General features: G+C 39.9%; 1 protein-coding gene across 1 annotated transcript in view; it reads left to right on the top strand.

Moving 5' to 3' along the window:
• TBCA (tubulin folding cofactor A) overlaps positions 1-14,247 on the top strand; it is a 30,954-nt gene extending 16,707 nt beyond the window's left edge. Inside the window, exons 2-4 of the mRNA XM_030512240.1 lie at positions 1,458-1,563; positions 9,961-10,047; positions 13,062-14,247. Coding sequence (XP_030368100.1) covers positions 1,458-1,563; positions 9,961-10,047; positions 13,062-13,142 — 274 coding nt within the window. The 3' untranslated portion in view covers positions 13,143-14,247. The remainder of the gene's footprint in view (positions 1-1,457; positions 1,564-9,960; positions 10,048-13,061) is intronic.
• The last annotated feature ends 12,611 nt before the right edge of the window (positions 14,248-26,858 follow it).

The following is a 26,858-nucleotide window of genomic DNA, read 5'->3' as shown; positions in this document are numbered from 1 at the left end:
CCTTTATTTATTCTGTTTTCATTTGTATAATATATTCTTTGCTTCTTGGATCTAATTATGTTCATTTTGGCTGTTAAGTCCTCCTTAAACAATCTTACATGGGCTGATCTGATGCTTATTCTTGTGTGTGGAAGGATTTTCTTTGGCATGCTCTCAGGTTTGCAGTACCATATCAGTGTTTGGTTTGGTCTTGAATTAGCTGATCAGAAATTACTTTGTAATTCTCAAGATCCTGGAGGATGTTTTGATTCAGATCTAGCATCATGTGATCCAGCGTTTATCTAATGAACATAAGTAATAAATTGGAAGATGCAACAGCAAAATTGCAGTAACAAGCAATAATAAAGTTTGATAATAGGATTGCAATGTAAAAATTACAGTAGGGCATCAGACTAGACTACCTTAATATTCTCTTCTGACCTTCAAAAGTATTTACATTGCTCTTGACGTTTAATTTTGCTTGTTAGCAAAAAAAGCATTCTGCTCTGAAGTATGGGTCTACTAGTAGGATTCAGAGATGGACTCTTCTCCTTTGAAAGACAGGCCATAAACAAAATGGCTATGATGTAAATTATGGAACTGTTACTTTGTCTATAACCCCCAAATCAGCATCAAGGCAAATGGAGAAAATATTCAAAGGAACACAAGATTGAGGCTACTATGTAATTTTGGAATTTTACTTTCCATTATTTTGTATGAAAACTAGTATGGGAACTAATGCATTTAATGGCATGAAACGTAGTAATCGGGAGAAAAATGTTCTTGGATCACAGTTTTTGAACCTAAAAGGGCTGTTTCTTAGTTACACATGATAACTTTTTTCAGTGTTACTACTAAGAAGGGTGTCTGTCATTTGTCTAATAATGAAGGTGCACTAGTGTTATTTAGTAGTGAATATGAAAGAGGAAACACCGCATGACTGTAACAGCCAATATAGGTCACTTGCAGGACTGTCAGAACCTGGATGATGCTGAGAAAGTCTGGCAAGTGCTGATCTAATAGCTGGTGTTAACATTGTTTTATTTGCAGACATTTAATATTGTTTATTTTGGCTACCTGTCATGTGAGGACTCTTTTGAGATAGATTGCTTTCTTCTCTGTACTACTGCCTTTATTAGCAGTTATCCAGATCTACAAGGCATCTTAGCTGTTTCTGTTAAGCATTTGAAATTAAGTACCAATATATAGCTTTTCAAGGATATTCAATATGGATAAGTCCACACAGCATCTTTAAAAATACTTCTAATTTAAATTATCCTCATAAGAATCATTATGCATCACACCTAAACTTAGCATTTCGTAGATGCAGATTTTTGCAGTGGTTAAGAACCTTTTTTTTTTTTTTGTAACACTGTGCATTATCTTATTGGTCTGCAGCTTTCAGGAGCATGCTATCAATGGTGTAACTTGTTACTGTAATATAACCAGATTAACACAATCACTTGGTTTAATTGCAGACTGGCAAAAGAAAAAGTTATGTATGAAAATGAAGTAAAACAGCAAGAAGAAAAGATTGAAAAAATGAAAGCTGAAGCATCTGATGATTATGGAATTAAGAAGCAGGTAAACTATCCTGAAACTTGTTTTATAAAATCCTTCTTTGCTTTCATTTAATAATAGTCATCCTTAAATAAAATAATCTACCTTTTTTCCAGACTCCTGTTATATAAATACTAGACTAAAATTGTCAATTATAAAAATCATAATAAACATTTGTAGAAACTTCTTTACTCCAGAACTATTAAATTGTAAGGAGACCTTATGGATTATATAGTATTTGGTGTCAGGATGGCTGTCACTCACTAACAGTGTGTATGAGGCCATACATACATGGTCTGGCATTTAGGTAAACTAAGTGCTTGCTTGCTGGTAAGTGCAAATGTTAGAATGAAGTGAGACTGTTTAATAATTAATATGAAGATAAAACATTTCAACTCCTGAGCGAGTATACTAGTGTCCCTTTTGTTAAATCACAGACCTGAAAGAGAGAGAGCAGTGGGTATGCAACTGCGCCTTCCATATGCTAGAGTTTGTAGTGAAGTTACCAACTAGCAAGGTGTATGCTATAGTTCGATCTGTTCAAGAGTATGGTTTAATGTCGCTATTACAATATGACTAAATTGTTCTTGGAAGGTTTCCCACAAAGGACAGTGTTTGCAGATGGTTGTTACACGGCCTTTTGGAAGGAGAAGGGAGTGTCAAGTTTCCTTCTCACTGGGAGAATGCTTGGGTTTGGGAGATTTGTGTTTATTGTGTTACATGTCACTGGAGTGACATGTCTGTGCTTAACTGTGGCCATTATATTCTTTCAACTAAATATGTTATCTTTTGACTATGGTAGGGGTTTTTTCCAAGCATTTCCCAGATGTTTTCTCATAAGTCTTCACAGAAACTGAAACTGTAAATTAAAATGATTTTAACTTTTTTCACTGTTATACATTATAAAATATAACCTACTGTTCTCCAATCTTCATTTTTAAACAATGAAAAAAGTAGGTTTAACAAAACTCAAATACAAAAATTAACGAGAAGAGAAAGACCTTTTAAAACAGGCTAAACCAACTTTTTTTAGTAAGTTCATATTCATGTGTGTATGTCCAGCCTTGCTTTCATTACGCTATAGGAAAGAAATGCAAATAAAGAATTTGTATACAAATAAAGAATTGTATTTATAGAGCTGAGCTGTCTTCTGCCTCACCATGGTCTGAGACACTAAGATCCTACAGAACAGTAGCCTTTCTGAAAATCCGCTGGTGCTAACAAGAACTAATGAATGCAATTCCCATTTTTAGTGTCCCCCATTCATCAGATTATTTGACTGCACCATGGTATTTCCGCAGTGACCTGCAAGATATCATCAAAGTCAAAACCAGCAGAGGCTGTGAACTTCTTCTGTGAAACGAAATGTTACTCACTACCTGAAGGTATTCTCAGAGACCAATGACAGAAGCCTTCAGAGAGAACAGTCTCAATTCATTCAGAAATTGCCTGATCCACTTTGAAAGCAATCAGTTCCCCCAATGACACCTTCAGTTCTTGTTCTTTTAGTGCACTTTTCATTCTGGAAGTTGGTAATATTTCAGGTTATGAAGAATTTGTAGGCTCAGAAAGAATGCACACAGTTTTTATAGAATCAGATCTGTTACACTAAGAAAATTACATATTAACAGGAGAGCTTGATCAGAACCATGTTTTGGGTAGAGTTAATATCTTCAGATGTTCTTCAGGAAAAAAGATCTGTAGTTACACATTTTAAAAATTGCTTCTAGTTAATAATTTCTAATCTGAATAACTGTATGTATTTAAAAATATGGTTGTAGTCTTCAGTAATGAAAAAATGAGGTCTCAGCTAAATCAGGTATGTACATACAAATCAAACCAGGGTTGAGAGAGAGATGCTTACCTTTTAATGTAGTAATATTTTCATTTAGCTTTCTAGTTGCAACTCTGCAGTAGAACATATTGGTTTAACAGTACAGAAGTGACTATGGAAAGTTGTACTTTAAAATTAATATTGCCATCCCTACAGCATATGTAGACTTTAGGGTGTGCCTGGCCTGCAGGAGGGATCAGTCCCTTTGTAGAACAAGAGTAGGGTTTGACTCAGTATTTTTCTCGTAACTCATTATGCAGTGGGGCAGCTTGTGGTTCCTGTGAATTCCAGTGGTCTCTAGCAGAGGCAGTGACCAGCTGGGGTACTTGGAAGTTGTTAGCACTATACAGAAAGACTTATTTAATGAGGAGTAGATTCAACATCAGAGAAACAAAAAGGATAGTTTTATCACAGTGCTGGTATGCACTGACCAAGATTATTATTTGAAGACCCTATTGTAGGGCATGAGAAGACTGTTAGGGTAACCCAGGATAGTTCCCTTCCTCACATCTGAATATGTAGAGTCCCAAGCCTATTTTATCTCATTGTTATGGTTACCCAGGATATGTTGCTTTCCCCCGCATCTGCTCCCACCTTTGTACAGCTGCCAGCATGATGGTGGATTGGAATTTGGACAGTGGCACCTGCCATATGTCACCAAGTTCACTAAAGAGCAAAACAGGCCATTGTATGTGTATGATAGATTAATCAGTGCATGTTTTACTGTTTACCCCTGCAGTGCTTTTCTTTGAGCTTCACCCCCAAGCAGGGCTCTGCTGCATCAGGTGCCCATTTTGATTAGCATCAGTGTCCTGTGGCTCCCACGGTGGTAACCCTATGCTTTCAATAAAGCCAGAGCTTTAACTCGGTGAGCATTGGGCCTTATCCCTGAGGGGTCAGCACTTGCTTTTCACCTGTAACACCCCTGTATTGCCATTGTCCTGGGCACAGGTTGTGTTTGCGCTGCTTGCTGTGTTGCAGTTCATGTACTTCAGCTGAATCTGAGGCGGGAGGGTGCTACTGGTGGTAGGTTGTATATTAGAGTGAAAGAGTCTCTAGCATTCTGAGGCAAGGAAGCCCGCCCTTTTCCATCACAGCTTATGTAAAAAAAGAAACCAAACCAACAACAACCTAAACATCACCCTGCTATCATCTGGTTTTTTTATCTACAAAGGCAGATGAGAAATTTAGAACTTAATTTCAACCAAAATGGTAGAAAAATACCATAATAATTGAAGAGCAGTATTTGGGGAAAAATAGGCTATGAAATAAAAATTTTTCTATCTCAAAATCATACTTACCTTCAACTATAAGACTTGTAGGGAAAAGGTTTATTAAGTACTTTAATAACATACTAAATTGAAAATAATCTTATTAATAAGTATTTTATACAAAATGTGTCAAGTTTGTAGAAATTAGGAAAAAAAATATTAAGAGACTTTTGATATATTCCACTAGGTGTAAATTCTGCATGTACTTCCTGTGGAGGGTCATGAAGAACCCTCACTGGTAGCAGCAAGTAGTGCAATTGTACCTCTATGTGGAGTTTTTCATAATGAAGACTTAGTTTCTACACAGTTGTAATGATTCTCAGTGTATGAAGACTTTACCTGTAGTAGAAACTTTTCACACTGTAATCACTTATGAGTGTAGACTAATGATAGGAACCAGTGGTTTTCTGTATTTTTGTGGTGGTTGAGGTGTCTCATACATAAATAAACATCCTTTCCCAGCCAATGCTTTTAGGCTGCTGAACGTGGGAAAAGCTTGAAGTATCTACTCCTCATTTCCTCTCAGTGGCATTGTAGATTTACTGTTTGTTAACTGTCAGCATTTTTACTGATAATGTTTTGGTTTTTTTGAAGTTATCCTACAGTTCCAAATTACTCCTCGAGTAATGTCATTTCCCGATGAATTAAGAATCCAATGGACTAACAGAATTTAGGATCTGCATGACAAAGCGTATACAGGAGTACATAAAGTACATCTTGCTAACAGAATCATAAGAGTCATAGAATCATAGAATAGTTAAGGTTGGAAAGGACCTTAAGATCATCTAGTTCTGACTCCCCTGCCATGGGCGGGGACACCTTGCACTAAACCATGTCACCCAAGGCTCTGTCCAACACAGTTTTTTACAAGTATCGGTGAAAACAGCAGTATTTCTCTTGCTTTGTTGAGTGAAAGGTAGAGTATCTCCTGAAACAGCTAAAAATAAATACATTTGAAAACCAATGTATGTTGTTTTGGAAGATTATCATAGAAGATTATAATTTGCTGCTGATCTTGTTACTGAAGGAGTTCTCACTGAAAGAAACATAGTAATGTTCTGTACCTTTTTCAATTTAAAATGTCTATTTACCCTCAGAGAAATTCTTGAATTAGTTCAGTTGGCTTTTTACATTTCTAGCTCTTTCCGCCCCCACCTGACTGGTTCAAAGTTTAATTCCTCTCACCAATCAAGTACAATAAGATTAGATGAAACATACAGTTTCACTTTCAGTCTGGTTATTTTCTTTTTTTTTTTCCCCTAGGAAGAGATAGTCTTTGCTTAATAATCTGAACCTCAGCTCTAGTTGGTTAGGTAAAGAAGCAGTGGAAAAGCTAATGAAGAGTCTGATGCTCCCTTGTATCTATTTAGACAGCATCCTTAACAAGTAAGGTTTGCTTCCTTAAAAGCTAGGAACTGTACTAAGTACAGAATTATATTCCTAACATACAACTGGTATTAAAAATGCTTTCAAACTTTGGTTCTATTGCCTTATGTATCGTCTGAGAGAGACCCAATGATGGAAAATCATTAGTGTGATCTTTTTTCCCCTTGTTTTCTAAAGGCTGTTTTTATCTAGGCAGGTGTAAGTACATTTTGGTTTCCAGACTTCATGCCTTTTATGTCCTAAAGCTATCTGCTGTAGAAAAAACAAGATTAGCCCTCAGCTGAGAAGAGCTGCAGAGAAAGGTCTTTGGTAATACTGAGGCATTACATCTAGAATTTTCTCTTCTTCCTCCAACTTTCTTGCTACAGGTGGTAGATGGTTTGTGGCTGATACATGGCCATTTCAGTTCTAGAAACGCTTAAGCACTATAGAAACAAACCAGTGTTCTCCACTGGAAGTGTTCTCCATTGGAAGCTTTCCTTCATGGTCCTTTGGAAGTGTCTTATCAATGTATTTGACACCTCACCTACAATGGACTGCAGTGTGCTTGTGTATCCTGTATTTGTGGATAGCTCAAGCTTCTTTTGGGCCTGCTATGTGAAAATAAAGCAAGTTGCTTCAAAAAAGTAGAATTAATAAAACTTGGTTTCCCTCGGTTTTTGTGTGAGTTTGAGTTTTTTGTATTCACCTCAATGCTGTATCTCCTCAGTTCCTGGCTTCCCTATGGCCAGCTTTCTCCTACGTCACCTATGCTGTCCTACTCCCTGAGTCCCTGCACCACGACCCTGGTGCAGCACATCATGCCTTTATATTCCCTAGTTACCAGTGAGGTGAGAAATAATACTACGGTGCGGATTTCAGATACAAATATGCCAATTAGCTAACCAGTAGCCTTAGCATGACTGTTTACTTTGTGCTACAATCTCTTCCCTTAGTAGGGTTATTAATTTTGAAACCATTGGTGCTTATGATGATCAGAGACAGCCTTTTCTCTTTTGGGTCTCTGGCTTTCCATCAGATATGGCTGTAATTAGTCAATGAATTCCAAGTATTTTACAAACTTCCTGATGAAAAGTAGTCCAAACCAGTAGTACTTTTCCTAGCAAACAGAATTATTTGCATGTCTTTTTCTCTTCCTTTCCACCATCTTTGAGTAGATCCATACTGTTAAAATTACCTGTGCAACAGTCGAAGGGCAAGTGATTATGAGGCATTATTTAAAAGCATGAATATATATTCATGTGTGCGTATATAATTGGCACATATATGAATCATTCACGTTTATCATGGTTTTTAGCCTCTCTCTCGTGTTCAAACACCAACTCCTGTCATATATAAAACAGTACTGTCACTATACACCATGACCCAGTAGTTTATTAGGCTGTCCTTCTAAATATGTTGGGCATCTTTCAAAAGAAGGCAGTTTCCTCTGACATGATGGACCTTTCCAACACTCCTGGAGTGTGTATAGCCTATTTACTAAATGCAATGTGGATTTTCTGTGGATTTTTTGGATCAGGTGATGCCTGACATCTGCTCCCTTGGTAGAAATACCTTCAATTCTGAAAGACAACTGACTAGGAATGTTGCAGGTTGAAGAGACTTGTTTAACTGGCTTTTTCAGTACACTTAAAGGAAAGGAAACATCGTCCTCACTGTAGCCACAATAGCTCTTTTGGTCCTATTGTGCACTTACTGACAACAAATCCAATTTGCTTCTCCTGGAACATATTTTTGGGCTTTATTGCTCTTAACACTGTATTTAGATGCACTTCTGTTAGTCAGTACTTCTGTCTGGCACTGTAATTCACAGAAACCTTGCATGGTTCTTTGCAAAGTTGCATCGGTTTCATTTAACAACTTCCTCTGTGACCTGCTTATAATTTAAACTCCTTAGAGTTCAGTCATAAAATCCAATAGAATTTTCATGGAATTTGGAGAGCAAACACTTCAAAAATTTCTGTTCCAAAGCTTATCTAATTATTTAACCTTTTGACTTTGCTTTATTATATACATTTGTAACAGTAAATGGTCTACCTGGAATTATCAGCATTACTTGAAAAATGTGGTTTATGCAAAAGTTAAGTTATCAAAGTTTGCATAGGTAGTTTGGTAATGAAATAATACTGGTTCCACAAAATTCCTGTTTCAGTCTCCAACTGTTTATACCTACTGAATATCATTTCAGGATTTATCATCCTTCTGGTTTCTATTTATTATTGCATAACTGAAGGCAAACATAAATAAAACTCAGGTGCCCCCTTGGATCTCAGTCAAATTGTTTTGAACAGAGTGATTGGGACATTTTTGTTCTTTTCTTACAGCAGCCTGCAGGACTGCAGTTAACAGGTTCTAGATTTATATGCCTTCCCAGATCACTTATTTAGTGGCATATATCAAATACATTACTATTTTTCATATCATCAACTAGCTTTACAATACACAACTATTTAGAAATGCTGGCCTGAGGAAGTCACTACTGGATATTCTTTATAGAACACATTTTTACTACATAAAGCAGAGGGCATCATCTCGAGCAGTTTACAGTATACCTCATTCTGTGGAAGTTAAAAACCTTTATTTACGCATTCACTGCTGAAAGTGTAATATGCAGAGTTCCTAGTCTTACTAGTCCAACAACAAATGCTTAAAAAAAAAGCGATAATACCAGCCAGACCTAGAACTTTGGGTACTTAACTTTTTTTTTTTTTTAACATTTGTCACCCATCTTTGCATCATCAGACAGGTTTTGCTGTAGATCCTCTGAAAGAAAATTAGAAACAAAGTTTTTAAACCCTTTCTCTCAAAAAGTACTTGAACTAAGAACTTAAATATATGACTCTTACACATGGTGATTACCACATGGTCTTACTACAGAGGGCCTTCCTATATGCATAAATACATTGTTAGCTATTACTCATCTTCCCTTTTACAATGACCCTTTGGTACAGCAGCATTAATACTGAAAGGAGAATACAACATAGGAATGACAGAATGAGGTAAGCCATTTAAAGGGAACGCCTTCTGTTGCAGGTTATCCTGAATGCAGAAGAGGTTTCATATTTAAATATCTAACAGATTTTCACTTCTAAATAGATTTAATGTTACTGAACAACTCTGCACACCTTTACTTCTCAGTGGTTGGATTTCGGATCCAGAAATGTTCCATGAAATAAATGTTCCCTTGCTTAAATCTGAAGTTGTTTTCTTTAGGAGGAGGCAGGATTTTCAGATTCAGTGGGGTGCCAGTTTAGTAATTTTGTTCAAAGTGCATGGTGAGAATAATCTTTCTCCTAAAATGAAGCACAAGGATAAGTAATAACTTTTTATGCATGATAAGCATAAAAAATATGAGCCTGCTGGTCTTTGCTTTTCATTTTTCTTTACCTTTGTCTTTCAGTCAGAGCCTCCTGCAGTGTGCACACAATGTGATCAATAACTCAATAACTTTTTTCATGCAGTAATTATCTCTATGTGGTATTATCTGAACACTGTTTTTCTTTATTACCCAAAAGATGCAGGAGATATTTATATAACCAGCTGATCCCATTTTGGATGAAGCTGCTTCATGACAGCAGGAGAAAGTTTGTTTTAAATAGCCTTTTTTAACAAATGCTGTATGGAAAGCTTACCAGGTAGTACTCCCCCCCCCCCCCCCCCGAAGAGAAAAATTATTCTAAATAATCTTTCACAGTTAATACTTTATATTTAATTAAGCACAAAGTAAATGGAAGTGTCCTATAAATTAACAGAGTTTTAAGCCATTATGCTGAGTGTCTTTTAATAAAAAAGCCTGTTCAGGAAATAGGTACAACTGTTCTGAATTCCTAGATGATGACTGGATTGATTTTTCAGAGTAAAGACTTATCTTAAAAAATAATGTTCTTATCTGGAATACATTCTCATCTGATCGGCTTCTAATTTTCACAGATCGAGCTCTTACAAGAGTCGCAGATGATGATTCCAGACTGCCAGCGCAGATTAGAAGCTGCACATGCAGATCTTACTCAGCTACTAGTAAGTACAGCACCATAACCCACTGATCAAGAAATGCTGCTGTTCCTTGATGAACTTGGATAAACATGCTTGTTTGCAGTGCAACTGCAGCATGCTAGGACTGAAGAATTACTTTTTATAGGTCCCAAGAGTAGTATCCTATAACATACCAATATTTCATTTTAGATAACTGTCTTTGGAGACTTTACAGACTGGTATTCAGTCTGTAAAAGCTGTGTGTGTTAGAATTTTAGAAGCTGTCTTTAATGGAATGTACACTCAACATACTCTTAAATACTGAACTGCTAGAATGGACTCTCAATTTCTGTACTAGTTACATGATCAGAAAAAACAGTTCACCTACTTTACGTAGTTTTCTAAATAGCATAGATGTACGTAATATGCTTATAGTGAACCGAAACAGTTAAAATACTTTGCTTGCTACTTTCATTACGCTATGGATAAGAAACAAGACAGCCAAGTCCTTGCCAAGTACTGCTTTATGTTTTATTAGTGAGGTGAGCACTACTACCATGTTTTTAAGATATAATACCTGCAGGAATAAACAGTTATTTTGTACAAATAGAATCACTGAAATTATACTAGGTTTGGACCTTGCATCAATTGTGATGCTTATTTTAAAGTGCTGTCTTCTCATCAAGAATTCAGCTATGCATGTAAATGCTACTGTAAGGCTACCCTAAATTAAGCCCCAGACACATTTCATGGCTGAAATGCAAGTTCCTTCTCAAAGGAAAACTTAAGCTGTCTTATCCTCAGGTAGCATGCCTCTACTAGTCATTCAACTAGTTACTTAAGGGTTAGCTGGTCTAGATTTCAGCATCACGCAGAAGTGGTGCTATTGATCCGTACAGTGTGTGCTGTACAAACTTAAGGAATGGGAGGAGTTACTGTTGTTAATTTAAAAGTCCTCAAGAATTACTTTCTGTGCTTGCCTTACCTTCAATGGTTTTATTAAAATCAACTGTCTAGTGGTATGTTTTTTCACTTGTCAATCTGCTTAAACTTTTTCCTAACAGTACTCTTGTTCTGAGGTCTGTTGCTATTGTTTCAGTTATGCTGTCCTTGGTTTTAAATATTTAACAGAATAAAGGTATGCAAATCTATTCACATATGACAGCCATTATCCTTGACCTTTAGTAAGACAAGTAACCTGTGCTTTGAGTCATACAGAACTCATGTTTTCAATAATGATAAATCCCTTGTTTCCTAGAATAGTTTGGATTATGGTTTGGAAGGAACCTTTAAAGGTCATTTAGTTATAACCCCCCTACCATGTGCCGGAACATCTTCCACTAGATCAGGCTGCTCAGAGCCCCATTCAACCTGACCTTGAATGTTTCCAGGGATGGGGCATCTACCACCTCTCTCGGTAACCTGTTCCAGTGTTTCACCATCCCCATTGTAAAAAATGTCTTTCTTATATGTAGACTGGATTTACCCTCCTTTAGTTTAAAACCATTACCCCTTGTACTATGCAACAGGCCCTACTAAAAATTTTCTCCCTGTCTTTCATGTAAGCCCCCTTTAAGTATCAGAAGGCTGCTATGAGGTCTCCCCAGAGTCTTCTCTTCTTCAGGCTGAACAACCCCAACTGTCTTAGCCTGTCCTCACAGCAGAGGTGTTCCATCTCTCTGGTCATCTTTGTGGCTCTCCTCTGGACACACTCCAACAGGTCAATTTCTTTCCTGTGCTGAGGACTCCAGAGCTGAACGCAGTACTCAAGGTGGAGTGTCAGCAGAGTGGAGCAGAGGGGAAGAATCACCTCCCTCAGTCTGCTGGCCACAGATCTTTTAATGCAGCCCAGGATATATGGTTGGCTTTCTGGACTGTGACCATGGGCTTATGTCCAGCTTTTCATCCACCAATACCCCAAAGCCCTTCTCTCCAGGGCTGCTCTCAATCCCTTCATCCCCCAGCCTACGTTGGTACCAAGGGTTGCTCCAACCATCATGCAGGACCTTGCACTTGGCCTTGTGGAACCTCCTGAGGTTCACATAGGCCCATACCCCAAGCCTGTCCAGGTCCCTCTGGATGGCATCCTCTCCCTCAGGCATGTCAACTGCACCACTCAGCCTGGTGTCATCTGCAAACTTGCTGAGGAGGCACTTGATCCCAATATGTGTGTCACTGAGGAACTATTAAACAGTACTGGTCCCTGCATGGGCTCCTGGGGGACACCACTTGTCACTGATCTCCATTTAGAAATCGAGCTGATGACCACTACCTCTCCGGATAAGATTATCCAAAAAATTCCTCATCCACCAAACAGTTCATCCATCAAATCCGTACCTCTCCGATTTAGAGAGAAGGATGTTGTGGGGGACCAGGTCAAAGGCCTTACAGAAGTGCACATAGATGACATCTGTAGCTTTTCCCTTCTCCACTGATGTAGTCCCTCCATCGCAGAAGGCCACTAGGCTGGTCAGGCAGGACTTGCCCTTGATGAAGCCATGCTGGCTGTCTTGAATCACCTTCCTGTCCTCCACATGCCTTAGAATGGCTTCTAGGAGGATGTTTCATGGTCTTCCCAGGCACAGATGTGAGGCTGACAGGTTGGTAGTTTCCCACATTCCTCCCTTCTACCCTTTTAAAAATGGGTGCAATGTTTTCCATTTTCCAGTCTCCAGGACTTCACCTGACTGCCAGGACTTTTCAAATATGAGGGAGACTGGTGTGGCAACTACATCACCAATTCCCTCAGGACTCTGGGATGCATCTGGTCAGGTCCCATAGGCTTATGTATGTTTGGATTCCTCAGGTGGTCAAGAACCTGACCTTCCGTTACAGTGAAAGGGACTTTGCTCCCCCAGTCCCTGTCTTGTGGTCCATCCACTTGAGAGGTGGGGCAAGAAAGGCTGCCAGTGAAGACCGAAACAAAAAAGTTGTTGAGTGCTTCAGCCTTCCCCCAGTCTGTTTTTAACCTTTTGGGTTTTTTTCCATAGTTACCTTCTTAAATTTAATATCATGTCAGTTATTTTCAAAGTATTCAGTAATTTTCGTTTTGATTCCAGGAAAACGAAAAAGAATTGGAAGAAACCGAAGAGTATAAAGAAGCACGTTCCATACTGGAATCAGTGAAGCTGGAAGCCTAGAAAGTTTTTCAGTACTCTTTCTTTATATGCATTAGCACTGGGTCCATTCCACACTTCTGTTTGACTATGGCTCTGTTACTATTGTTGACTTGCTAAGGTTCCCTTTATGCAAACTGGCCTTTCTCTAACTGCAAGATGCATCAAATAAAGGATGTTCTGAAACATCTGTGTGTTCCATATTCAGGCAAAATATAAATATTTTCACTTGATCTCTTTTGGAAAAAAAAAAAAAAAAGCCAATTTAATGTAAGTGTATAGTGTAACAGGTAATTTACAGAACTTAATCTGACCGGTTCAGGCTAACAATCAGAGTTTAGCTATAAGGAATGTGAGGGACCAATAAATATGTTAGAATGAAATAGAATCATAAAATGGTTTGGGTTGGACAGGACCTTAAAGATTCACATAGTTCCAATCCCCCTGCCATGGGTTTTAGAAGCAACTTATATTTGAAATAATTTCAAGCCATTATAGCATAAGTATCTGTACTGAAAGAGGAGATGGACTAAATGACCCTTCAAAGTCACCCATCTTTTTTCTATGATGCAGTTTATCTCTAATATTATAAAGTATGTACTCCTTGTTTATCTTTGCGCCCCAGACACAATTAAGAGCCGATGCCAAATCTTTCTCAGTTTGACTGGGTTTGATTCCTAGAACCCAACTCACACCATTACCACTGATAAAAATTCTGTTATTTTTTTAAGAAACAGAATTTAGCAGCTGACTAGTATGTTGTCAGTTGGATCTGCTGGTAAGAGTTATGGACCAAATGCTTTTCCTGAAAACATCTTGGTCTAAGTGAGGTTTTTTTGAACAAAGCTCAAACCCTGGAGGATGAAAGACAACTGATGGCTAAGGGAACAGTGTTTAATCTGCCTGGAAGACTATTAAACCATACATACAAAAGTTGTGGTTCTTTCAGAATAAATTCTCTAAACAGGAAAAGGTAAGCTCTGCTGATGAACAAGAAAGCTTTTTACATTAGTTTTTCTACCTTGAAAGTGCTCTGGCATGTTCCTTAAAGGCAACACAAAGCACAGTGTACCTTTTGTGTGGTGCTATATTGAATACTCTTAATAAAATTTTTTGTTAATTTGCTCGAGCTTGGGTAAACTGCAGTTTCATTACCTCTATTTGTGTACCTTAAGCACACTGAGAGTAATAAGTGTACTTCTCCATCACTCTTAACACTGCTCTGACAGATTATCAACACCGTAACACTTCTGAATGTTTGCAGAATGACCTACTTTGAAAGTGGCCACACACCAGTACTAGAGAGTGCTAAGAGGTGAAACCTTTTGTGACACTACTATGGTTTCATAAGAGTACATGCACGCCTTCTTACCAATATTGCGTCCTAGGCACGTGGCTGCCAAACAGACACTGCCTGGTTCACAGCACAGATGAACCACTATTGAGGAGAACATCTGCCTTTGAATGCTCACTTCAGGCAGCTGCTTCTACAGAGCTTTATCAAGAAAGGTAGCTGGATCGGACAAAGCAGATCACATGTCTTAGCTGGCGGCCTGCAGTCAGTGTAACAATAACTCTGCTTGCAGTTAGTGAGTGGCGTGTGGTGAATAAATGCTGAGCTGAAAAGGAGATGGGGGGGTGTCAAGTCTGCTGGGTAAACCCGAATTTAAAATAAAAACTACTCTTCTTCAGAATTAAAATACACAGTTCTGGAAAACAAACCCACAGAAAAGTGATGTGCAGTTGCTGAGTACGACAAGAAATGCCTGTCAGCATGAAACCTAAGCAGGGGCATGACCTATAGTGGCTGAAGGAAAGTAGCATTGTGATACAGCTTAAGTTGGCATTTAGAGTTAAAGGCAAATGGGACTGAGGAGTTACCATATAAACCACGGAAAAGTTTCTTGGTGCAGTAGTTTCCAGGGTAGAGTGGTTTCTCATGTTTGCCTAATACTTCTCTGTCCAGGCTATTTTCTAGCTCCATCCGACTGCACCATGAAGCAAGATGATACTCTCCCCTGTCTGTTTCCTCTTCCCCCTTACAAAGTTCTCCAAAAGACTGAGCATGTTCAGTTGTATAGAAAATAGGCAGCTTCGCTGATGAAAATCAAGATGAGTTCATACCTGAAAGTACTTGCTCTCTTGTCTCCAGATGCCTCTGGAAATGTCTAACTTTTAAGAGGACAGTAGAACAATACCTGTAAAAACTACATCAAAAAATTGTGACAAGACAGGAATAACGTAGGGCTGATCCATGGAGGGTGGATTGGCAAAGCCATGCAGATAATGCATTACTCATGCTAGCAGAGCAGTTGATCCAGTGATACATTATGGTAGACTGCATTTTTCCGGCAGAGCTGTGAGTGGCCAGATGCAGATTACTCATAATTATTTTTGCTGACAAAGCATTTATCATTTAGACTGGATCCAAGTTCCATAGTGAAGTAAAATGCAGAAAACTAAGTATAAGCAGCAGAATTGTTGCTACCCTCTCAGACCCCAAACTCAAAAGGTAGTAGCACATAAAGTAATATCATGTTATTTCTAATTTCAAAGTTATTTACTCTTTTCGGATATACATAGTCTGCATTAGCAGATACAAGAGACCATCCTAAAAAAGAAAAATCCCATGGGAAACATTTTTGACCTCTGTTCTCTTTGAACCTCATCACTGGCATTCCTGATGCCTTTCAGTGTCTATCTAAGATAGACGAACTGTATTTACCTTTTCATACAATGATACATGTTAATTTATCACTCAGTTTTCATGCTGCATTTTTTACACCCTGGACAGAGGTACTGTCCTTTTAGTTACACCTCTCTTGATGGCAGAACATGTGTAAGAAGTTTCCTGATTATTTACCAGTTGAACAAAGCATTTGTTTTACTGAGAGGTTATAGCAGAACAGCAGTCCATGTTACAACCTGACTGAAGAAACTAAAGAGGTGATTTGAGAAGAAAAAAGTAGACTGATAACAACTTGAAAATAAATCATCATTGCTCTGATCACACGTTTCTTCACTGCTACCTGCTTTTAATTTTACCCTTGTGCAATTAATATTCTTCCCCTTTGACGAAGATGATGTGCTGCATCCAGATACAACTACGGAACGAAGTTGGTACCTTAAGCTGGAAATTAGTATTTCTTAAGTCCTCAGTTATACTGTATAATCAAAACTCAAAGGAGTGTAAAAACTCTGCCTTTCTTCCTTCACTTGAAGGACTTCCACAACACTCAGGTAATTTTTTGTAACTGGCTAATTTACAGGACAGTTGCTTTTGTTATAGAATCATAAAATAGTTAGGGTTGGAAAGGACCTTAAGATCATCTAGTTGCAAACCCCTGCCATGGGCAGGGACAACTCACACTAGACCATGTTGCCCAAGGCTCTGTCCAGCCTGGCCTTGAACACTGCCAGGGATGGAGCATTTACTACTTCCTTGAGCAACCCATTCCAGTACCTCACCACCCTCACAGTAAAGAACTTCTTCCTTATATCTAATCTAAACTACCCCTGTTTAAGTTTAAACCCCTTATCATCCTCGTGGCCCTCCTCTGGACTGCTCCAACAGTTCCATGTCCTTCTTATGCTGGGGACACCAGAGCTGCACACAGTACTCCAAGTGGGGACTCATGAGAGCAGAGTAGAGGGGCAGGATCACCTCCTTTGACCTGCTGGTCACGCTTCTTTTGATGAAGCCCAGAATATGGTTGGCTTTCTGGATTTTAATTAATACAAAGCATTCTCTTACTTGGTGATAATTTACCAAGGATTCTCTGAAAGTAAATTCTTACAGTCATAAAAGTAACCATGATTCTAAAATAATGTTTCTGACAGACCTCTAATATAACACTATAAAATAAAGTCCCTCAAAATTCTACACAAAAATCAAACTTTGCAATTTATTAGCACCATGGTTTGGGTGGTTGTTTTATGGTGTTTATGTTCTGGGAGCAAGATCCAGGAAAAAACAAAACAAAACCAAACAAAAAAACCCACAACACAAAAACAACCAAAAAACCCCACAAAAAACACACTTTACTTTCTCTGAAAGTCATCGAATACTTAAGACAAGGATCGAAGAAACATCCACACTTCACCACGTACCATAGGAAGCACATCATTAAGCCACAAATCCCTTCCTCACTGCTATTCTTCCAGCTTTAACTGCAATAACTAAGCTGCATCTCTGTCTGGGATTTGCATCCCTGAACTTCTGCTTAGAGTCCAATGTCTATGTCAGTTATTTCTTCCAAAACACAAGCAGAGGAAACAGCTGCCACTGCATCCTTTTACCCTCTTAGTCATTAGCCAAACAGGTATCACTTCCTTGAAATACGGAAATCTGTTCTTATAACTGGCTACACTATACTAAAGACCAACCAACAACACAAATAGGAAAACTGAAATTTTTTACTTATAAAAAATTTTTTTTGAATGATTTTAAGAAGTATGAGGAGCAGGGAAAAGCACAGTAAGGTCTGAAAGCGCTTTCACAAGGAGCATCACTATGTACAGGTCATTTCTGGCCATAGCTTACTAGCGTAAAAGGGAAGAGAGTGAATAATGGTTTTGGTTTGTTTCTTTTATCCAGCCAAAACATTGTTCACTCAGTTGAATTAGCTGAATTTCACTAAGATCACACAGCACAAGTTAAAAGATGTATCCACTGAAACACATCTCCAGAAGGAACAGTGACAAAGACTTAACATCCAACAGAAAAAGCCTATCTTGTAGGCACAATAATTAGCTACAAAAAAGGACTACAAGGTATATCTTCAGGCTCCACCACCCTTTAACAGGAGAGAAGAACTAACTGTACATAGATATTTCAGGTTAAATCCACAAAAAAAGGATAAAGGTGGTACAGCACATCCGTTTTAGAAGCCTTCCGAAGCACCCTGAGGTAGGAAAAGGGGACTGACTGCAGAGTGCAGAGCCAATTAGCATAGTGCCACTGCATCCAACGGCAAGCATTTCATAAATGGATATTCTGCAAATCCATGAGCAGCAGAATATACCCCGTGCTACAAACACTTGCAACACTCTCTCGTATGTTGACTTTCAGGCAAGGGAAAAGTTTGAGCTTTCATAATGGCACTCACAAAAGGCAATAAACCAAGCAACAATTTTTACCCTGCAGGAAATGTAAAGATTAGGAGCAGGAAAGTAAAGGCTTATCTACCTGTTTTCAAATCTTTTCTGCTTAACCTAAAGCAAAGGCTTGAATCCAGATCTGCCAGTTAAAAAAAGAACACAAAAACTAAGGAAAAAATTAAAATTAACAAAAACACACACACACACACCCCCCCCCAGAGCTGCTCTACTTCCTTAGAATAAGAACGTTTTGGCAACCCACCTCCTGCACCTCTGGCGAAACCCTTCAACTCTGACACTGACTGAACCAGCTTTAAAAGGCCAGGCTGAGACCTCCCACCTAATATCCAGCCACCAGGGTTCAAAACACTCTCCTGGGGGTATGGGGAATAATAATTCAAGTCCCTGGTTTATCTCAAGCAAACAGAAGGGTTTAGATCAAGGAAAATGCTTAACTACTGGCAACATCTGCCACTCATTCCTAATAGACCAGGGTCCTCAGAATTACCACATTAGCAGGATAGTAGGATAGGTGGCTGCACAGCCTCTTAGACTGGGTAGCTACCAAAAATTTACTACTAAAATTGAATGGTCTGGCCACTCCAAAAGGTGCAGTTCTGTTCAGCTGACCTGTATGGCAGAAGAGGTGAAAGAGGAAGTCTGTGTATTTAATATGTGGGTAATACAAGGCAGTTCAGTATCGTGAAGGACAAGACTAGAAATCAAAGGGTTTCTGACAAATTTGAGAAAATTTCAGAACATTGCATTTCAGTAAGAACAAATTTAAATAAAAAAATGCAAATTTTACATGGCATGTTACAACACAGTGGATTCAAAGCTGGAAATGGTTCTTCTGAACAAAAGGACTAGATTATGGTCCAGATGAATTCATTTTGTTTAGCTTCCAACTTTTTGTTTGCATTTCTGAATACTCACCACTAATGCAATGCCAAAAATGTGTTAAATTCCCATTTGACGGTGGTGTTTATTTTGTGCACAAGTGAGTCATTCAGGCAAAGATAAGGGGCCAGAAGTTTGGACTGAAGCTGGAAACTTAAGGATGGGGCTTGTAAGGCACCAAAAGTGGACTGTGGGGCCTGCTGGAAGCAACCGGGAGGGAAGCAGCAAATTCAGTTGAAAGTTTTACCCTTAGTACAGATCCAGAGCAGGACTACAAGCTTGAGGAAAAAGAGAAGAAAACATACTGATTATGGCCTAACCACCTTAACAGCCCTCCTCCCATCTGTTCTCTCAGAGCACCCACTCTTTATAAGGACACCATGAACAGAAAACAGAAAAGGAGAACCACTTACTGGGTTCTCTTCCATATGCAATCTTGGCTATATTCTTGTTATTATATGTAACAAAGACCTCACAATATATCCAAGTGATGGACTTAGGGCTTCAGAGGAAATGCCACAAGAGATATGAAACTGCCACCTTCCCCAGTTTTCTAAACACATACTCAAGCACAGTGAAAAAAACCAGCACTTGAACTTTGTAGATGACTTGCTAGCATGTCCTAGGATCCAGCATTCTGGAGCAAACGTGACTGGAACTCTGCAAAGCCCAAAATCTAGAGCAACTCAGCATAAACATTACTTTTAACAGGAAGAAGGAAAACTTCAATCTTTTAACAGTTTTGTTTCCTTACTGTTCCTGTAGATGTTACATGAGATGAAAGGAAACCAAATGACCCATAGAAAGAGCCTCAATTAGTAAGGTTAACAGAAGCCAAATACGTTGAAATTGGGAAAATAAGCACATTATTTATGTATCAATTACTACTTGCTCCCCATTTCAACAAAAGGAAATAAAAATTTCTCATCCTTCCTACAATCCAGAGGCCTCCTCCTGCCCCAGCATAATTAGTGATAAATTTCACCACAGCTCTCCATAAGCAATCAAAAAGGCTACCTAATTAAAAAAGTAATTAGTTTACACAGATAGATGTGAGTGGGTAGATTAGTTTATGAAAACAAAATGAAATTCCTCTGGATGCTTTTAGTGACTTGGCTTCCTGCTGGTTTACAGTTTCTACACATTTCCAAGGGAGTGGGTTAAAAATAATAAAAGACAACCCATTTGCAAATGAAGATGGTATGTTTCAAAACTAATTGATCATATATGTCAATTGTACAATTTGTTCTCTGTTTTCAACACAGATGATGAACTGCATATTTCTGCATAAAAATCAGTGCCTCCACAAAAGGAGTAACATGTTATGTTTCATTCTCTCAGATCATTTACACAATACCTGCCACCATGTCATCTAGGCACCAAGCTGAACCAATGCTGAACCTGGAAAAGGAAGCCTTAGCGCTATCCCCTAGCACACCACAGGATCTGTAAGAAGCCAGAACAGCTCCTGATACCAGACCAGACCAAGGGCTCTTTCCCCCAGTCATCCTGCTGTCAGCAGAAGCCAGGGGAAACACCTTAGGCAGGAATCCAGCTTTGTCAGGATGAAGATCAACCCACACACTCCTATGTGCCAACTCCTGCAATTTCCTCAAATGCAGGAAACTTGACTGCATCATTGTGGTGGCAGCAGGGAGCTGTATTCTCACCCTCTTGAGCTGGGGGACAGGTGGGGAACACAAAAGCCAGTAGCCACTGCTCGAGGGAAAAGTATAGAAACAAGCGTAACAGCAACCCCTGATGAAAACTAGGAAGCTCTGCCAGGGAAATTAGTGAGTTAAGAAACTTCCTCCCTCAAAGTCCTTATCACGGCCAATACCTACTGATGGACCTCACCTCCGTGAATGAAAACACCACTTGGCACCTTGAAAAAAAATTGCAATAAGAACTCTAACCAGCACAAGAGAGCAAGCTGCCCTCTGAACAGTGTGGGTGGGGAAAAAATAAAACACCAACACAAAAAAACCCAAAACCAAACAAAACCTAAACCATTACTCCTAGTTGAGCAAACTGAAGAGCTGTAAACTTACATTTTCATACTTCTCTAAGTTAAGAAGATATACATGAAACTGAAGTTTTTAACAGTGATAACAAAAAAGATACAACTATGTATATTGAATTCTTTGACCGACTTGTTTTTCAATGATTTTTTTTGTCTGCCTTTGCTATTTTTTGAGTGCTACCCACTGATTTGAGGAATATTGAGTCAATTGGAAATTTCTGGCTAATGTGGACTTATGAGAACGCTGAAGACATCTGAAATTCTACACATAACCTCAGGCACAGCAGATGGAGATAGTGGGGAAAAAAGAAGCTTTTGGAGAGATCAAAATTAAGCAATTTTCACAACAAAGCTATCAAACCTCAGATTACTTGGTCAAACTAATTTTAAATCAGTAACTATCAACATTACCTACACACTGTTCAGCAGCCTACGTACAGTGAGATGGTGAACCTGGTCCATTTCTGAATATTACTGAGCTTGTACAGAGGCAGCACGTAAAGAGCCATCACATTAGGTCCTCACTGCACGAGGGGCTGTACAAATAAAGGAGAACAATACTTCAAGCAAGTTTATGGTTTACAGTCTCAAGTGATCATGTGAACACAGGAACGAGCCATGTGAAAACTTTAAAAGGAAAAAGTAATCAAGAGTCTCAGCTAGGAGGAAAAGATGGTGACCACACCAGCTGGCTACTACTGGAAATCAGTTTCCTTCCACAGATAGGTAGAGCTGAGACTGCATTAAACTGGAAGGAGGACAACCTGTGTTCTCACCTGGCTTTGAACTTAAGCCCCTGTGTAACAACAGCTACATGCAACAAAAGCTATTGGGGGGAGGGGGAAAGCACTCTTACAAGAACAAAGGACAGCTAGAACAGCAGAGGTGACAATTAAACCCCTGTAATATCATATGGCAAATGGGACTGAACTATGAACGGTTCCAAGCAAAGCCATTTCTCTTACAGGTAACAGTGGGGCAAGAGGAGAGAGAACCCATGTCCTAAATACTAGCCCGTTCAAAGGAGCCTAGAACTGAGCCAACACAGAAACTAAACTACCCTCCTATGACTAAACTATCTTATCATCATTAAAAAGAGTACTGCCAGAGCAACATCAAGACATATCACAGAAATGAGGAGTCAAAGGTAAGAAAGCTCAGACAGTTTTGACAAGACTATGCACATCCTGTGGATAAACAGAAGATTCCAGTCCCTTCTGTGCCAAACACATCACCTTTCGGAAAGGCTCCTATTAATTTTTAATGAAAAACTCAGCTGGAGCTAGACCAATAATCTCTACTTAGACTTCCAAATACCAAACTTCACTCAAAAATTGCAACATCGTCAGCTGCCTATGATCAAGAGCACTTCACAGCTGGCTTAACTTCAATGAGATGTGCTACTCTTCATGTAGAGGTTCTTCAGAATAGACAATCTACTTTCAAGTCTCCTTCATGAAGCTCAAATAGAAAAATATGAAGAATGTTCTGTAGCTTCACAAGCAAAAGGAAAACTGGCCAGATGCTTGATGAGCCAGACACAGACAAACTGCACTTTGTTTTAGAGCAATTACTAGGCATAGCATAGACCACTACTGGGGCCTGGTTACCAATAGCACTAGTTTTGTTTTGTTGTTCTTTAGCCAATCAATTGGTCTCTCTAACCTTTAGTTCACTTTTCCACAAAAAAAAAGAAAAAAAAAAAAAAAACCAGTTTCAAGTTTTGTTCTCCCAGTGGTGACGTCAGGGTTATTTCAATCTAGAACTTCTGTCCTCCGGTGAAATTCAAGTGAACAAACTACACTTAACTGAAGAAGCAAGAAGTACCAGACCTTTAAGAAGTTTACGCTCAAACACACAACCTGCAGAACTTGACAGTTTTAAGCACAGATGTTAATCATCCGGGATATTTTAAGTATGAAGTATGTTATATTACAGGTAATTAATACTAACTGAGCAGAAGTAATTATTTTCTTACAAGAGAAAAATCACACACATTGCAAGGTTAACACATTAAAAGGTACTTTTAATCTCTATGTGGTTTTTTAGCATCTTCCGTGGTAAAGCTCAGGTTGTCAAAGGTGGTAAATCTGACAGAAGTGCCTAGGTGGAGGGGGCAGGATGAAGAAGAATAAAAGCTGGAGAGCCTATTGTCAGGTTGTTAGACTAACTCTGGATGCACGAGAGCTAGGTTCTAGGCAGAGAATTAGTCCCAATGCCTATGCCAAGCCAAAGAAAGAATCACACCCTACCTTCCGAAAGCCAGCAGCTGCCCACAAGCACATACACTGTGCTAAAAATGGAAACATGGCAAGATGATCATAAAGGACAGCATGCTTTGCAGTCCAGGATAAAGACCTTATAAAAATGTCACCAGACTACTTTTTGAGCTAAAACTAGGTAAGGTAAGTTTTACCAACACTCATATACAGACCAGCCTTCTTTGAGCTCTTATTCTCACTAGGAATCTCAATAAGCAGTCCAAGGAACCTGCTACTGTTTTCAAACACCGAGTTCAAAAATAAACACACTTATCCTGACTGTATTGGGCTATTTTATCTCTGCCTCCCTAATTCTCTCCCTGCAGAGCAGAAGGAAGGCATACTCTGAACACAGCATAGGAGAAGAACAGTGACAGCTGGGAGCCATCCAAAGTAAAGGCCATTTGCAGGAGGTTTCCTCCCCCAGCATGTCACCATCCCCTATGCAAGGTGTTCTCTCCTGCAACATCTCACTGCTTCATTAGCTGTAAATGATGGGGCCTAGGAAGGAAGCAGAACTTTATTAACATTCGGAGAGGCCAGCATTGCACACAGACATTTGATTTGCTGATTACCAGCAACCAAGCCCCACACTGTGTTCTGGCTCCCTCCCCAGTTTGGACACCTCAACACATGACTTTCTCTCTAGTTCCTCACCCTCAAAGAGTGGAAATGAGTAACACCACCATTCTTGCCACTCCTGACTCCAAGACTAAAAAAGAAAACCCAGAACTTCCAGCTGAAAACCACTCTCACACAGCCCATCCACATATGAAAAGGGAGAGAGTTGCAGGGCTCACTGATCCAAAAGGTCTCTTTGAGCCCAGTCTTACAAGATGTAGCCCTTATCATTGGCTACAAGGCTAAACTCATTCATGCAAGTTTACCCATCTAAGTAATAGCTACTATTCTAGGCTGAAAATAACTCACCTAGAGAAGAGATCATAAATGCCAGGTGAAGATAGAACCTAACTCAGGCACTCACCACACTTGTGGCATGTTATTGCTCTACTGTGTTGACAGGAAGCACCTATTAATCAGATAAGTACAGTTCCCCCAGTTACTAAGGGAAGAGGCACCTGCAGTCTGACCAGCTGCAATCATAAGCACATGGCTGCTCTTTTAATATAGGGAAGCAAAGGACGTTCCAGGGCACTAATAATTTAACATCTAGTCTAGTCACTAGTCTAAAGCTAAATAAAATACTTTCTCTGTACAGTACACCAGTCCACAAACACACTATTCTCCCAACATGCAAAGTAGCTTCCGCCCATTACAAAATTTGATACCACCTTCTCAACTGAGGCATAAAGTAAAACTGGCTTTCAGTTCTCTAGCTTCCCTAGCAACAGAGGATCCAAAATTCTGGTGCTGAGTCTCAGCTTCCCTCATAGTACCCTACTCACAGTAAACATTGCTTGTAATTAACCTCTGCTTCCAGTTGAGAAGGGACAGCTGGGTTTAAATATGAAGAAATCCACAAGGTTTATGTTGAGATGCGTATAATTCCTCACTACAGCTGGATCATGAGAAAACTGTTCCACATTCATGACAATTTTAGGAGGCAGAGATCCTTCTTTTTGCAGAATGTCATTTCATACATTGTAAGCCATAACTAAAACATCAGCCACTGGCCAGACTAATCAGGACGAGAAAGGCCTGCAGGAAAAAGAGTTTATGTGTATGCAAAGAAGAGGACACAGATTAAGCAAATAATGGTAGAAGGTTTGACAATGAAGCCCAAACAGAAAGCATATTTTGTAAGAAAACATTTATTTACCTTTTTCCAGACAGTAGCAGAGTCTCCTGAGAATCCTGATTATTTTTTTCCTCTAAACAATTTGCAATTTCTTCCAACAGAACCAGTCATCCAAAAACCCAAAATGTTTTTTTCCTAAAAGAAAAACAAACAAGCAAATAACAATCTTAAGTGAGCCGTGCCTTAGAGCTAAGGTGTTTATAAGTTCTACTGATCGGATATCCTGGACTAGTGCCTGGCCGACTCCAGCATATCTTCATCATTTTACAAAGTACCAAAAGGGGAGACAAGTGTCACATTTGGGACGTATGTATGTAAGTTGCAAATAGTTTTAAGACTACAGAACGCTCTACATACACAAATACACTGAGACCACAGAGGTAGTCAGTAAAAGAAATAAAAGACAACCTTGCAATGGCAGAAGAGCAGGATGAGTCTTCAACCCAGAGGCCACTGGTGCTCCTGTGGCTCTCCACATCCTGCTGCTGAGCGCAGCCCTCACGCAATTTTTGTTAATGTCACACAGACCTTTCTCCTAATCGAGAAACTTGACCTTTACTGTCTAGTGCAGGTATTGGGCTAAAAGGTGAAATGTTTTTTGTGATAATGAGAAGAAAATGCAGATGCCATCTCCTCCATAAGTTACTGAGAGCATTAGCAAAGAAAGAAAAATATGCCGGCATTTATTTTATTTTAGTGTTTCTTATGCAAGATTTTTTTTGACTAGATGACAAAACATGAAGACATGCCCAATTCTACACTATTAAAAATAAAAAAAACAAACCACGCTGGGGACAAAAGCAAAACAATGCTTTTCCCTCTGTCACACTGCAGAGCCAGCATGTAATTTCCCCTGGGAACGTGAGGCAGCCTATTATCCCATTTGCTTCCCTTTTATTTTAGGTAAAGATTGCACTTTGCTCTCCAGCAGGCCTGTTCCCTCAAAGACACCCTCATGCTCCCCTCACCGCCCCGCCACAGCAGCCAGGGCCTGGCCGTCAGCGCCCTCACACTGCCCCGGGTTGGAACAGCGCTGCTACCGGCGGTGGTTCCTCTCCTCCTCCTCCAGTACCTCAGGAACTGCTGAGACCGACCACCCACCCCTTGTCCACCGCCTCCCTCTCGCTGCGAGCCACTACCGCCTCCCGCCGAGCGGCACCCAGCATATGCGCGGCAGGCGTCCGCGACGGCCGCCATCTTGGCGGCTTCGTGCTTGTGGCGGGCGGGGTCGTCGCGGTGGTCCTCTGTAGGTCAGCTGTAATTAATTTTCCTAATTAGCCACATTAGCTCTAATCCGCCTTCTCTGGCTGGCTGTGTGTCCCTGCCTTGTTGCTGGGCGGAGGGAAGGGTTGACTTGCGTTCTCACAGCTTTTGCTGTTTTCCACATGGCGGGCCGGGCCTCACGCAGCCAGCACCCGCCGCGGGCCAGGGCAGCTCCCTGAGGCAGCGGCGGCGGCTCTGGGGACCCCGGGTGCACGGTGAAGGAACGGGGCGGGAAGGCTGTGGCGGGTGCACCGGGCAGAGGCACACCGGGAGGGGGCTGTTAGCTGTTGCTGCGCCTCTCCTCAAAAATGGCCGCGCTAATGGCTTCTTACAACTGGGCCGTGGTCAAGCTGCCCACCTCCGGAGGCGCAGCCGGCCCTGGTCCAGCGAGCGTGTTGTGGGGCGGGGCGGCCGTGGTCTCCCGGCCTGGCGCA

The sequence above is a fragment of the Strigops habroptila genome, chromosome Z (genome assembly GCF_004027225.2).
Source record: "Strigops habroptila isolate Jane chromosome Z, bStrHab1.2.pri, whole genome shotgun sequence".
Taxonomy (NCBI): domain Eukaryota; kingdom Metazoa; phylum Chordata; class Aves; order Psittaciformes; family Psittacidae; genus Strigops; species Strigops habroptila.
Note: the sequence above shows the minus strand (reverse complement) of the source record. Positions and strands in the feature narration are given on the sequence as shown.